General features: G+C 35.9%; 1 protein-coding gene across 2 annotated transcripts in view; it reads left to right on the forward strand.

The window, feature by feature from the left end:
- The first annotated feature begins 1,182 nt into the window (after positions 1–1,182).
- The window catches only part of LOC113058539 (RNA-binding protein Nova-1-like), a 53,254-nt gene continuing 38,561 nt past the window's right edge, over positions 1,183–15,875 (forward strand). Inside the window, exons 1-3 of one of the 2 annotated variants that reach the window (XM_026226515.1) lie at positions 1,183–1,868; positions 8,361–8,423; positions 12,776–12,919. In XM_026226515.1, the coding sequence (XP_026082300.1) occupies positions 1,712–1,868; positions 8,361–8,423; positions 12,776–12,919 (364 nt within the window). In that variant the 5' untranslated portion in view covers positions 1,183–1,711. The remainder of the gene's footprint in view (positions 1,869–8,360; positions 8,424–12,775; positions 12,920–15,875) is intronic. The other variant, XM_026226517.1, reaches the window with a different exon arrangement.

Below are 15,875 nucleotides of genomic sequence, written 5' to 3' on the forward strand. Positions count from 1 at the left end.
TATAAAAACAAGCAATACAAAGCTCAAACAATAAAAGTAACATCAACAATCAAATGATTATTTAAAAAAGTCTTAAGTCTACCTTTAAAAATGTTGTATCCCTGTGCTTCCCTAAGATCAGGAGGCAGAGAATTCCAAAGGACAGGAGCATATGAAGAAAAGGCCCTGTCACCCATAGATCGTAAGCGTGTTTGAGGAACAACCAACAAGTTGGGGTATAGGAAGTTAACAACGCAGATAAATAATTAGGGGCCAAGCCATGCAATGCTTTATATGTCAGCATCATAATTTTAAAATCCACTCTTAATCGGACTGGGAGCCAGTGTAAGGACTCCAAAACTGGAGTGATGTGATTGCTTACCCTGGACCCAGTCAATATCCTGGCGGCCGAGTTTTGTACATACTGTAGTTTGTTAAGTGTGGATTTAGAGACTCCGGCTAGAAGGGCGTTACAGTAATCTATCCTAGAGATGACAAAGGAATTCATCATCTTTTCAGCTACTGAGAAATTTAGCATAGGACGTAATCTAGCTGTATTTCTGAGGTGAAAAAAGGATGATTTAACAAAATCAAAAGCTGCTCTTAAATCAAGAAGGATGAGAATGGAAATTACACCAGAGTCAGAAGCCATCAACAAATCATTGTAAATGTAAATGTAATAATACCACTAATACTACTAACAATAAATAAAAATTATATAAATTAAATATTACTTCTCAATTTTATATGTATTTGTATTTATTATTGTTATATTAATTGTAAATAAAATGGCATAAAATTAAATAAATAAATAAATGCTACTACTTATACTAGCCTAATATTAAAATGACAAAATTTAACCACAACAATAATTTATGAAAGCACAATTATTGTAATAATATCATTATTATTGTCTAAAAACAACAACAACATCAACAACAACAACAACAACAACAATATTTTGTGGTACTGTGGTAGAATTCTCGTGGATGAGACGAGCTGCGCATTTAGAGCTACGACTTTTATTTTTTTTACATCATTGCTCCTATTTTACAATGATGCTCTCGCATTTTCCTCACTGCCACCTTCTTCTGTATTGTCACGTGACAAGCAGTATACTAAAATAAAATAAAATTTCGACCAATCACAGCTCGAGGGAGGCGTGTCTGTTTCTTCACATTTGACAGCCGCGGTCGCGGCTCCACATGACGTCACCCGCTGCTCTGAGCTCCGGCAGAAACGCGCAAAGATGCTTTGAAAGCAACACTGCAGCATCTCCGAGTCAGAGCCTACAAAAAACATCGCATCTCCTTCAAGCGCTCGTTCAGCGCTTCAACCCCATCCAGCACTATCTACAGGGTTTGTTCACCTGCATGCAGGATCCTCTGTTTTTTTCTTTCGCCTCTTGTACATTTCCCGTTGCTATTTATTTTCCGCGCGCATCTTCTCAGTTTTCAGCAGTGAATCTTTTGAGCTGTTCCGACCACTGAGGTCATATATTGTTTTCAGCAGGAGAGCGCCATCGCAAGCCACGAGTGGGGACGTTTCCCACATCACTTGTTATTAATATCAGTACAGCCTGAGCCACTGGATATCATTCCGTATCTAAGCTGCTACGGAGGATCGACGCACCCCAAACATTCATATAATCGTGGTTTCACATTTAGAAACAACTTATTTGCGTATCGCGTCCAGGGAAAACAAGACCGAGCCTAAAGCTTCTTTATAAAAAATGATGGCCGGTGGGGCAGTGCAGCAAAACGGGATTTTCTCCAATCCGCATCATCACAATCAACAGCCGCACATGGAGTCTGATCCCCCCGATTCCCGCAAAAGACCCCTGGAGACCCCAACGGAGGCCAGCAGCACCAAACGCACAAACACAGGAGGTAAGACCCAAATGTTATTTAGCCTACTAAACAGGCAACTCACTTGGCAATGAATTAGCGAATCTTCCCAAAGACAAGTGCTTTGATGTAAATCCTTTAAGCATAATTGTTCATGGCAGGTTGTTTTTCGCTTTCCACGGGCCATCTAACGTGGGCATGCTTCACCAGACATGTGCACTTAGGTTTATATTCATATTTACAGTTTGCGTCCATTTTAAGTGGCCCAGAATTGGTGGTTGCCTCTAGTCTTACGCACCTACGACATCCTCAGTATTCCTACATCAAAGGCTAACGTATGGTATATATTGGATGTAGCCTACATTCCTAAATATAGGCTAATGTTATGAGCCATACATTAGAAAACATGGCTCGTGCGTTTACGCATCCTTGCCATCACCGCAGATGACCTTGCGTTATGATCCTGTGTCTTGAATCTATAATCTTTCATTTTGAAATTTGAACCAGAAAACTCTGGTTATGAATGATAAACGATTATAATATGTTTTATGAGATATCTATAGTGGTAAGAATTATTATACCACTTGCACTTAAATATTTAATATAATATGGTACTCAAAATTAAGAGTAAAAGCCTGACATGTTTGTATACATTCGCATGCTTCACCTGCATAACTGATATTAGACATTTCAGCGCTCTGAAGTGCACTAGAACCTTCAGTATTTTACTTGCGTCTATTGTTTGTGCTGGACCCATGCTTGCTTTTAATTATGCATTCCAGCAGATGCCATAAGAAGTTTTGTGTACACTTGTACACTTGTCTGCTAAACTGTTAGGCTAATCATCTAATTAATTAAAAACAAAATAAGCATGTATTTCTTAACCCTAATGATTTCAGCCGATTTGTAGATCTAAGTATAGTAGCAAATTAACATTTTAAATCATTGTTTTTCTGGTCTGTGATGGTTATATTCGCACCTTTAGTGTCATTAAGCAGAAAGCCATGTTATTTTGGGTCTTTTTGAACTGCATATTAAAGGGAGAGAATTAGATATAAAGCATCTTAATATTAGCAATATTTTCCTAGACAACATACGTCCTGTAAATATTTGTTTTCAGTAAAGATCATAATTTAAAAAAGTGCAAGAACAATTTATTTCACCCGATAAAGGGTTTTTCAGTAAAATAAGTGTTTGTAGTTACAGTTAAAGGATTAATCATGGAGCATAAATGAAGTGATTGGCGGATGTTTACATGTGAAAGAATCGATGCAGAAAGCATTATGAAGTGTCAGTCAGAAGAAGCTTGCTGGACTCGTGGGAGGCATAACCTGCAGATCCATTTGCTCAAATGAAAAGACTTTAATGCTGAAGAGATCTGGGCTTCACCGGAATTTATTTGCCAAAAGAAATTATTCCGCGGGGTTTCCACGGTTATGGAAGGGAATCTGGACATTTTAATATTGTCATTTCAAGGCCTGGAAATGTCAAAGAAATTCATAAAATCTTGAAATGTTATGGAAAGATAATGGAAATTTCTACTGGTAATATACTTTTTTGGTGTTGTTATGTTTAGGTATTAAATGATATAACTATATAATTGCTCTTTGTTCATGAAATCTCTTTAAAATAATTTAAACCCTTGGCCTGTTAAGTAGTTTAAAAATCATGAAGATTCACTGGTCAAAAGCTGTAGGAGACTTGATTCTATTTAAATAATTAATTTAATCCAACTGGTTTAAAATAGAGTATTTATATGATATCACATATAATTGCAATTGTGTAGAAGGATGTATTAATATGACACTGTTGTTCTAACTAAGCATCTGAAATTATATGAATTCATCCATATTTATTAACTTAAATGTATGGGGGTAGAATTGTTGCATTATTCCAAATAAACAGATAATGATACACAAATAAATGTAAAGAGATTTACAAAAAAATTGATGAATTGACAAAAAACAGAATGAGATTTGCAAGGAAAGTTTAACAAACATCAATTAAATTCACAAATAAATAAATGAGATCTGCAAATTAAAAACACATTTTTTAGATAATTGCACACATTTTTCGTTAGCTCGCTATGCATTTGTGGATTTTGAAACATTTCTTGCATCAAGGCACTGACAGTCCACAATTGCATGGACTCCACCCACCGTCTACTCAAGCCAATCAGATAGTAGCCACATTTGCTGACCAATCATAGCATGTTCTCGCTATAACTAATCACATTGTGAATTTACAATCAGGGCAGTCTCTTCCTGAAATACCTTCAATCATAATATGTATTGACTCAAATAGAAAATATAAGGGCCATAAAGATTGACACAGTAAAAGATGTTTAAAATTGGATTTCGTTAGACTGTAGCCAAGCCACAGTAAATTTTACATGCCTTTGAAAATACAAGAGAAAAAGCACTCTTAATCATGGCTATGGGAACAATGCTATACTGGATATAAATGTGTTATGGAATCGTCATTCATAATTCATGAAAAGCGTCAATAAGTAACTGACTGATAAATTACTGGATTCAACCTCATGATAAACATGCAAGTTTGTGTAATAGGTTAAATTGCCGTCACAAACCAGCCAGTGTTTTCCAGTTTCTCAGTGAAGCAGTTTGGATGAGATGGATACTGATATGAATATGAGCAGCTGTGGATCTAACGATATATATATATCATTATAAATAATATTTTCAAACATTAATTAAAAGTATTACAAAGTTATTGCCATTGTTTGGGGAAGAATAAAATGTAGGTTGGTTCTTTTTTTGGTGCAGGTGTGTTGAAAATAAATGGATATAAATGTAAGATAAGAGATATTTATTGGTTAAAACAATTGATCATACAAACAATATTTCAAATGAATCAGACTTACTACAGTAGTTTTGTATGTAAAATTAACTTAACAGGATCCAAAGTAGGTTATTATTTACATTGTCAGTGTAAACAATGTAAAAATCATTTGTCCTTCATCGTGTCGCGCCTCATCCAGAGTAGACAGCATCGCAGTAGATTTCTATTTGGTTTGGACGCAAGGGAATTACTGATGATGTTTGGGATCTGTGAATGATCATAAATTGTGTATAATCCTGAGTTTATCTTCATTCACTGATCCTGATGAAAATATGAAGAAGCATTAAACTACAGGGGTGCAAAATGAATCTGCCTCCTTCCTGATTGTAAAGCGAAACGTGATTGCTCATAGCGAGAACGTGCTACGATTGGTCAGCAAAGTGTGGCTGTTATCTGATTGGCTTGAGTAGACTGTGGGTGGAGTCCATACATTTGTGGATTGGTGTGCGTCTTGATGCTAGAATTGTCTCAAAATCCACAAATACGCACAGCGATCCTCAAATGCACAGTGAGCTATCCACAAATATCTATCTTTAAATCTATTTGTAAATAAAATTCATGTTTGTGAAACTCTAAGATTCAATTGTGGATCTCATTCTATTTATTTTGTGAATACTGTATGTTTGGTTTTTGTTAATCGCTTTACATTTATCTGTGGATCATTCCTATTTATTTGGAATAATGCAACAATTCTACCCCCATATAAATGGATCTCTGGAAAATTGTAAAATAGAAATGCTGAATTAAAAAAAAATAATTTCAATATGGTTGAATCTTTTTAGGGTCACCATACCCGTACCCGTAGTTTCCGCTTTGTGGTTTATATTTAAACACAAGATGTTACACAGGCAAATCATCGGCCAAGTTCATGTGAATCTGAACCATTTATGTAGCTTTTTTTGGTCTTCTTTTGAGTTGAAAATAAGGAGACAGTCCTACGACAGGATTATGTCTAATTTGTTTTCTTATAACATTTACTGTCTTTGATTTGGTGTTTACATACTTGTAGGATTAGTATCATATTTTGAGTGACTTGCATATCGTTTCAACTCTTTATTTATTGGATTTAATCATGATGTGGAGGACAAATGATTGCATTTTAAAGGCTGCCTGAAAAACAAAGTTATACGCATTAAGATGAAAGTCAGTTGGCTTAAAACCAAGAATCATTTTCCTGCCAATTGATCATTAAAGCTTCGGCTTCAAGATCACCAAAGAGCCTCTCTCCACGTCCCCGAGCTGTCTCATAAGATGTAATGTTTTAATTTTGTAAATGGATGGACTGGCACAGTACAGTGCTTCCATTTACAAAAGGTTGTTTCAGAGGATACAGATGTCCTAGCTGGATGGCGTGAGGGAACTGTGACCCTCTAAGGCTGTAAGAAAGCGTGGAAGTGTGTGTGTGTGTTTGTGTATGATCCTGTGTTGTTTTTACTATATAAAGACATGTTTGGATGCTGCTTGGCACTGAATTTGCGACTAGCCTCTTTTTTTAATTCTTTTACTTGTTCATTTCAGCCCGATGATGTGGGATCTGTCTTAGAAGTGGTTGTTACATAAACATGAATTGCAAGCTGTGTTTGAAGATTCACCTCCACATTTATACGGGGGGACCAATAACCGATCCGTCGCTGTCGCCCACCTCATTCACTCACATCCTACAATGCAATACTCTCAACGGTTTTCAGATTAAGTGCACAGGTTTTTGCTTTGGCTGTTTTTGATAGGCTCAGCAGAAATACATTTAAGGTGCACTGCGTTCTGCTCCCCCATCATTTGTTTTTTCGCCTCTAATCATCGTTCTGGGTTTGGGCGATCATTACTTCTTCCTCCCTGAATCCATCTTTCTCATTTCCCATTTATTGCAGCAAGTCATTGATTATCCATGCAACCCTCTGTCTATTGATGACCGTACGATCACGAAGAGGGCGCTGCTTCGTTTTTTTCTTTAATGCACTGCGTCAAAGAAAAAAAAATCTCATGCAGGATGCCGAGGATTTGGGAGGGCGTTGTAAAAGGCGGCTCCACATTGGATGACTTGCTTGCCTCTCTCGGCTCGTCTGCCTTGGAATGGAGGACGGGACCTGAGATGAATATGGATGAGATGAATGAAAGAAGCAACGCGAAGGCTTTTCCTCTAGCCTTTAGCGCTTGTTAGAACAAAGCATGCTGCTTTCACTCACATGCAGCAGAAACAGAGTAGTGTGTTTTATTCTGAGTGCAGTGTTTATATCGGAAGCCATTTTGGTCAGGCAGTTGCTTGGACAGCCTTGCAGGGAAAGTGGTCCTTTCATCACTCCGCCAAAATTAGGTGTATGTTTGTTTTACTTAAGCACAAATGTTATGCAGTCCCAATGATGAATCTGAAATCTAATGTGGTATAAATCTACAATGCAAACAAGAAAGGAGAAAAAAACTGTTTGTAGCTTTATTGCTTTGTGCCTGTTTTTTAAGGCCCACAACATAAGCCCACAGGAACCTTCAATCCTCAAGCTGGTGTTGCTTATTCTGAATCATAGCTCTCTTGGGAGCCTCTAGCAACCAATGATTTGTGTTTACACCCACTGGTTTATTATGAGTAATGCACATTTGGGCTTTTTTTTATGAATTATTCTGATTTCTCAGAGAGTGTGATCCGTGCAGTCATATAGATGTTCACACAAGACAAGGCTTATTAAGATATTAAGTAGGCTGGAGGGAAGAATAACAGCGTATTCCAATTGTTCTTGTTTTGTTCCCGGTGTAGCACAATGGGAGGGACTCATTTCCCTCAAAGGCACTGTTACGGATATGTGTGTAGAGTAGTCCACTGATTTTTCTCAGCCAGAGCTTTCTATTGACAAGTGACAGGAAATAGGCTTAGTCCAACTCAAACTTGGGAAGTAGATGTTCCTCGTTTTAGAAAAGAAGAAACTGTGAATCTGTTTGTAAAACTAAACTGATTTTGGTTTACTGTATGCTTATTATAATGGAATATTTAAATATTAAGCTCAGTCAACAGCATTTCTTTTAAAGAAAATTAAATATTAAGGTTATGGTGAAACAAATTTTTAAAAAGCGCTTTAATTGATCTGTTAATTCTTGTGTATTATTTGAGCTGTTCTTGTCATTTTTATTGTCATTTGACTTTAGGTGTTATGTTGTCACTAAGTAGTAAAACCGGATATAACTATAAAAAAGGTTACACTAAAATTGTGTTGACATGCATATTGTTTATGTCTTATGACGGAAACTAGTGAAATGGTGAGTATTTTAATGTTTACAGATTTCTCCCCGTTCAAGTGCCTCACTCAAATTTGCTTTGTTCAAATAATTTGTTTGGGGGACATCAACATTATGCCACAAGTGCTGTCAACTGAGTTTAACTAGTATCGAACCTGGAATAATCTTTTAATTCACAGCAGTTCACTGAATGTATTTTTCAAGAACATTGTCATCAGGCCATGATTGATTTAAAATAATAATGAATGTATTAGAAACCGAAATCCCGTTACTGTAAACTTCATTATTACTTCATCCTGTATCTTTATCCATGCCGTCAAACATTCACAGGTTTGTTCTTGATTAGAGCAGGGGGTTTTAAGGTAGACTCTTTGTTCTGTACTTCACCTTGTTTTGTTTTTCTATTTGACATTTCCACAAACATTAATTTTCTCATTCACATTCTTTTAGAGAGATGCAACCAACCGGCCATCCATGATCCACCATTTTCATCAGATTTTGTCGGATTTCACGGTAATTTGTTTCATTTTCTGTAAAAATGACATACAGATTTTCTTATCTGCGAGTCAGAGTCTACATTCATCTCTTTGCTGATTGTTTCTTTCTTTTTACTGCAAAGTAAACCAAAGTACAAAGTAAAATGTGTAACCTTTAAAACTGATATTTAATATATAATTAAAATATTTTTATGAAAATATGACGCTCTCAATATAATATCATGTGTCTAATATGGTGATAATGTCAGTTATAGCCAATCTGGACACAGCTTCTTGATCCAATTTTATGACAGACTTTTGTTAGATGCTTTTGAAGAGAGAGTACTTATGTATGCATGATACACATTATTTATGAACCCTGCACCATATTAATCAAGGTTAAATTTAGACTCATCCAAATCAAAAGGAGGACAGGCTTAGCACTGTGAGAAATCTGGGTCACTGCAGAAAAGCATGTATCTGTAGTGTTCTGTAGACACTGTTTGAACCGCCTGTTTATGATTTAAACAATGGCAGTTTTTAGTATGTGAGTGAAAAAATCAGGAATTGTCATTTAGAGGTGTCTGCGAACCCATTTCTGAGTACATTTATTTATTTCTGTCACAGTAAACTCCATTATTGCCTTGTTGTTTATGCAATTCATTATCTGGTGGCATCTAGTACAACTAGCATGGCTAAATATGAGACTGTACTTGTTTAGTTAGAGATACGCTTCATTACACATCCAGATCAACTGGGATGGCCTGTGATTCTAATGAGATTACCTCTAGAAGACTTAAACGTTGTTAAAATCATCCTACTGTTAGCTCTTTCAAAAAATGAAAACACTGTCAACATTTACTCACTCTCAGGTTATTTCAAATTCAAATTAATTCAAATTTCTGTTAAACATAGAATATATTTTAAATTTATTTTCGTAGACAACAAAGTTCTTAATTTGTAATTGTGTAGGGCCAAAGTAAACCATGGGGAAACAACAGGGCTCAAATTAAAGTAGATTTTCTAAAGGCAAGTGAGAGAGAATGTTACATGCCCGGCCGGACAAGAAGCCTGATTAAAATGTCCAATACCAAAAATAACTGAAACTTAGTCACCAAATATTTTTTGCATGGGAATTGTTGTGATTTCATTGCATTCTGTGTAAACGCGACTGATGATGGATTTATGTCATGCCAGATGAGGCTTGCGCAGCCTGTATGAGTGAGAGAGAGAGACTCACACAGAAATCAGAACAAATGAGCGCATAAGCAAACACAGAAAGTTATAGATGCATATTGCAGTAGAAAAAAATAATATTTATAATATATAATATAGGTTAGCAACATTACATGACATTACACGAAAAGATGTTTTCCCGAATATCAACACGAATTGAATGTTACACTTATTTTATACAATAGTAGTTCAATAAGCAAGAAGTTAAAATTAAGTGACTTACATTTTAGAAACAATATTGACTGTTTTTGCACGATTTCACAAACAAAAATAGTTCCAATCAAAGACACAACAGAACTATTGTGTGTCTCCTAGCAACACACAGTGGAGTTTGTTACTGAATCAATCCACATGTTTGAACAAATCGAGTGAGTCAATGATTCAGTGGCTCATTCATAAAGACAGTCATTTGACACATTTGCCTCTACCTACTAGTGGTTTGGTTTCATATTTAAAAAGTATCATTGCATTTTTCCCAACATTCCTTATTTGTATGTGCAAAAAAAGTATAAAAAAAATACTTTTATAAAATTAATTATGCATTTGCAATTTTGCAGTGTAAATGCATTAATAGCACCTCGGCTTCATCAAATATTCTGTGTCAATACATTTAATGCCACTTCAGATGCAGCTTCTGTGTTTACTTTTTGCAATGGAAAAAGTAATCTGTAATCAGAATCGGCCAAGAAAATTGTAATCGGTGTATTTTAGAATGTTTCAAATATTGTTGGTCCTCATTTATTTTCATAGTATGAAAAAATTTCCATAGAAATTAAATGGGTACCAGAAACTGATTTGTTACCTACATTCTTCAAAAGATCTTCTTTCATGTTCGTGAGTAAATGATGACAGAATTTTCATTTTTGGGTGAACTTTTCCTTTAGAGAGGTAATTCACCTATAAATGAAACTCATTTAAATCACTGCTCACTCTCAGGTCATTCCATACCTGTATGACTTAATTCAGTGAAACACAAAATGTTTTGAAGAATATTCAGACCACTCTATTTAATATATTAAAAGTGAATTGGCGACAAAATGACAAAAAAGCACCAAGAAAGTATCATAAAAGTGGTCCTGTGGCATTATATCTGAAGTCTTCTGAAGCCATACAGTAATTTTGTATGAGAAACAGTCTCAAAATACATTGAAAATGTAAATTATGGCTGAATCATGAAGAATCATTTTGTTGAGTCAGATCTTCTCAATGAATCAGCTCATCCACGTCACAAACCCAGTGTGAATGATTCATTCATGAATCAGACTTGAATTCAGTTCTCGAGTTCAACTCATTGAACCCATGCTCTCAACAGTTACTGGCTCACTGAAGGGGACAGTTGTTAGAGAATTACAAGGTAAATTTCAATCAATTCCCCACACAAAACTGACTGCTCTTACGGTCATCGATCATTTTTCAAGCTTGAAAGCTCCAGTTCGGATTCATTGTAAATAAAAAGACAGATTAGTTCATTATGTTGCTCCTAAACAGAAAAAAAAACAGTTGTTAAATGCTATAAAGTGAGTGAATCATTTTTATTTTTAGTTGAACCTTAAATCAAATCTGCTGTAGTAATACTATCCCTCTCTATGTTTTTTGCTCAAAGCAGTCTGATCTATCACGTCCATCTTGTTAGCAGAACACTAACACTTCTCTTAATTTGGTTCACACATAACTACAGACATGTGTCATTACTTTGTTACCGATGCAGTTAAGTCGGGCCTTCGACCAAAACATTGTCGTCGTTGCCATTGTAAGTCCATTTGTTTTCCCAGCTGCTCTCTGACATTAATAGTCTGTCCAGTAGTCTCTTTCATTTTTACCCAATCATCAGTATTAGGCTGCAAGTGCATGTAGCTCTTAGCTTAGCCATCAGTCTGTCTTGACAAGATAAACTGCTATTTCAGAATAACAATCTAATCTAAAGCGGCCGTCTTCTGGGAGCCGACACAGATTAATTGTGGTGGAATATTAAGCGCATACCCAAGCGGCTCAGACAGAAGGATACAATGTCATGTTAAAGTCACGGTGAAGGGACCATCTACTGTGCTTCTGCTGACCTGGATATGCAGCAGCCAGGTAGAGCCCGACAATAGATGAGGCACTTTACTGCCCTACCGCTGCTCTACTTTCAGGAAAACCTTTGCCGTCCTTTCTCAAGAGGGAAGGGAAATCAGGATGTCTTGTGCTATATTATATGCAGCCTGCTATTCAATTGCTACTTCTATACAATGCAATGTCTAGCTTGCCAGTTACACTGAAACTGAGTCTCATAATAATCTTTTCAAATTCACATTCTCTTGCACTTACTTTGATTGATGAGTTTAACACAATGTCTCATATCTTTTCTACTTACATAACTTGTCCCACTAACCTATGCTAGAATTTTTGTTCTGCTCTTGACTATTATCGGCCCTCCTGAACTTAAGCATTAATACTTGTGGTTCAGCGTTAATTACAACTCGTTAAGTCCACTGATCTTATTATAGTGGTCTTGTAATTCTTTGCTGGTCTAGTGTTTCAGCTTGACTTTTATTTATAGCTGCCTTCTCTGATTGCCTCTTAGACAATATGTGCGTTTTCTCCTAAGTCAGGCATTTAAGGCATCTAGCAAGAATGTAAATCTATGCATTGTGCAGCTATATTTTAAATCCACTGCCATTTAAAATTTGGACACACCTCCTCAATCTTCCTATGTATCCTGAACACTTGGCACGGCTTGTTGGCTACTTTACGCTCCCTGCTCAAATGCATCCATTAAAGAATGTAATAAAAATGTTAGTTATTTTAGTAACTTATGCATGTCCACAAAAATTGTTTAATGCATTTAAGTGTAAGTGAAAATGCATAAAACAAATGTAAATGTCAGAAAAGAGAAAAATGTATACATTTATTGCAAATATTTAATAATTACAAGAATAATAATTGTTATTGTAAACATCAGATTACAAAAATGCTTAAATCTATTGAAAAAAAATTTTTTACTTAAATAATTCTACATATTAGATTACAGAAAATGTTTTATTTTTATTTTTAAAATCTGTTTTGTATATATTTATTATTCATTGTATATATTATTGTACTGTATTTGAAAAAAAAAAACTTTGTAAATATACTACAATTTTTGTAAATGTTTTTCTCTTTTTCTGTTTTCAGAGGAAGGCGAATATTTCTTAAAGGTGCTGATTCCAAGCTACGCCGCAGGCTCCATAATTGGCAAGGGTGGTCAGACTATTGTCCAGCTACAGAAAGAAACAGGGGCCACCATCAAGCTGTCCAAATCCAAAGACTTCTACCCGGGTAAGTCTGCGAATTCCAGAAAGCTTTGAAGGGAACCCTCATCAACCTCCTATTGTTTACTGCACCACCATCCAGCCATTAAACAGCACACAAACTTTAAGCACCTGGATTACTTTATAACTTAATTAACCCATGTTATTAGTCTATGCTAATACATTACCAAAGGTACCTCGTTCCCAAAGTCACTGCAACTCGTTCTTAATGAGAATAATATGGGACGCTGTCACCTTTGGGCTTGCGGCCACACCATATGGCCTTCATCAGAGCTCAGCTTGCAAAGAGTGCCAGATCAAGTGGGGACAAAGTGCCAAGAGACTCACATAGGAGCAAGTATGGAGTTCAGAGCTTAAATAAATGCTGAAACCACGTTTGAATGGTTCATTTCTAGTAATGTTTATATTTAGAGAAAAAAAGAGGCATGTTCTGTATCTGTGTGTGTTGGGATTTTTTCAGATGTTTTTAGGGATGGGTTGACACAGAGGAAACGAGAAGTGGCAGGGGGCTTCTGGACTCTAACTTTAAAGGGCTTTGTACAAATTGCTCATCCTCTCATCGCTAGCACGTCCAACTGGACACCTCTGTCCCATTCCCCTTGGGATGTTGAGCAGCTAGCCATGGCAGATGCCAAATGCATGACACCTCCTATCCACCCCCTTTCATTGGTTTTGGCACTTGAGTGCTCCGAAGTCTAGAGTGGGGGGGTTACGATGGCTACTGAATTAAGGGAGAGGAACGTACAGGAATAATGTTGGAGCTGTGCTAGGTTGTTTCAGTGCTTAATGGGGGGGGGGGGGGGGGGGGGGGAGTTCTTCCTCTGCAGTGAAGGGGGCATCTGTATGGAAATCAACTTGAGCTTTTCCTTGGGTGCGAGTCAAAAGATCCACCTGCTGTGCTCCTCTCACGAACTGTTTAGCTGGTTAGGGGAGAAGTGTCCTGTATATCCTGTATAAATCATATCATATCTCAGAATATATAGTCTGTTATAGAAGCTGAGCCGGCATTTAATTTTGGACAAAGCAGCACTGGCCAGAGACATCCATTATTTCTGCAGAATGTATTTTATTAGTTGTCTTCGCTCTAAATATAGCTTCTGCAGCATTTATTGGGAAACAGTCATATGTTAAGTACACTGTTCCATCTTGATGATGCCACAAGAGACGGTTAGATTGAATGTAGTTTATATGTTGTGGTTTTTATTAGCATGCTACTAGCATGCAAATTTGTGCAATTTGAGAACATAAACTGGATGTTACAGTTAAGTAGCCACTGTTTGTTCACCCAAAAAGGAAAATTCTGTCATCATTTACTCACTCTCATGTCAGATTTGAAATGATATGTACAGAATATTTTTTCCCCAGTGAACTTCACCTTTAAATTATGTTAAGTTAAATGTAGTTTATATGTTGCCATTTTTATTAACAAGCACACAAATTGGGGATGTTACAGAATTTTCTTTTTGCATGTGTGTGTGTGTGTGTGTGTGAACTAACCCTTTAATTACTAAAAAACTTCAAATCAAATACTCATGTTCCAGTCATTTGCATGAAAAAACACCACCAAGTCACATTTTAACACACAAGTCTCGCTTGATTTTTCTCACAACATTTTCTGATACAAGTCCAGAGAGTTGCATCATCCTGTTTTCTTTATAATTGGCCAGCACTCTTCCTCTTTGGTTTCCTGAGTGTGTGTATATTCTGACTTTTCCTTGTCCAAATCACTGATCCCCATCCAGCCTCTCTGTCCCTTTCAGCAGAATGTAGCACAGTATTAAAGCTCACTCCTAATCCAGCACCATGATTGCAGTTTTCAGTGTTTAATACCCAGAGAGCCATGCAGCTCTGCCCCCACACATTATCAACATTACTGATTTCTCAGCTGTGTAATCTGCTCAAGACTTAAGCTTTGTGGGCAAAAGATGAAAAGCTGCAATATTACATATCTAGGGGTAGAAATTTATTTCATTTTTTTCTCTTTCTCAATGTCTTCAACCTTATTAACAACATAATTCATTTTTATTTGTGATGACCTTTGTGTTGCTTAGTCTAATTCAAGCTTAGTCATCTTGTGTAGCACACTTTTTAAAACTTTAATTATTTATAATTAAATTAATGCATTTTATATTGAAATTAATTTATACTTTTATTAAATGCAATTAGTTGAGTCCTTTTTGACATGTTTATGTAGGACTAAGTAACATCTATATGTGATTTCATAATTATGTACATCTTTATATGTAATTTAACTGTGTTGAATAACATACTATCGTGAAATCAAAATCAAGTACTTCACATGTCCTTTAGTGTGTTAGTCAACACGTCAAATAAGTGTACTTCTTTAAAGCGTAGATTGTTAAAACATCAACAAAACATTTGCTTTAAAGTAAATCTTTTAATTTGACATTATTATAAAGGGTAATATTTCCTGAATTAATATTATATTATCTGCAAATACAGTTTTTTTTTAAATATACCTTTAAGATTTGACGTTTTTCATAAGGGATGGTGTGTTTTAGTATACTTTAGTTTGTTTAAAATACTATTTGGACAGAGTTAACAGTTTACCATGTTAATACCATGGTCTTTGAGCTTTGAAGGACCTTATGCTCATAGTACCATATAAATACCATAACATATATCAAAGTACACTTAACTCACTGTACTGCCACCATAGGATTTTTTTTTGTAAGGCAGTGTTGACACTTTTGAGGTTTATAAGTTAGTCTTTATTGCTACTGAATAAGCACACATTAGTAAAGGTTTGCAAGCAATTATGTGACTTTTGCTGTGTTTTGGATTTGGTCTGTGCTGTGGAAAAGTGTGTCAAAAAAGCTTGAAAGAATCACACTCAAAGAGTGTTATGTTAAGAAGGTGAAGTTGTTTTGTAGAATTCTAGCAGCAATGCCAACTGAAATTGTCTACTGCTAAAATGTCAATATGTCTTAAAGCTTGTGCGT

The sequence above is a fragment of the Carassius auratus genome, chromosome 40, assembly GCF_003368295.1.
Source record: "Carassius auratus strain Wakin chromosome 40, ASM336829v1, whole genome shotgun sequence".
In the NCBI taxonomy this organism is placed as follows: domain Eukaryota; kingdom Metazoa; phylum Chordata; class Actinopteri; order Cypriniformes; family Cyprinidae; genus Carassius; species Carassius auratus.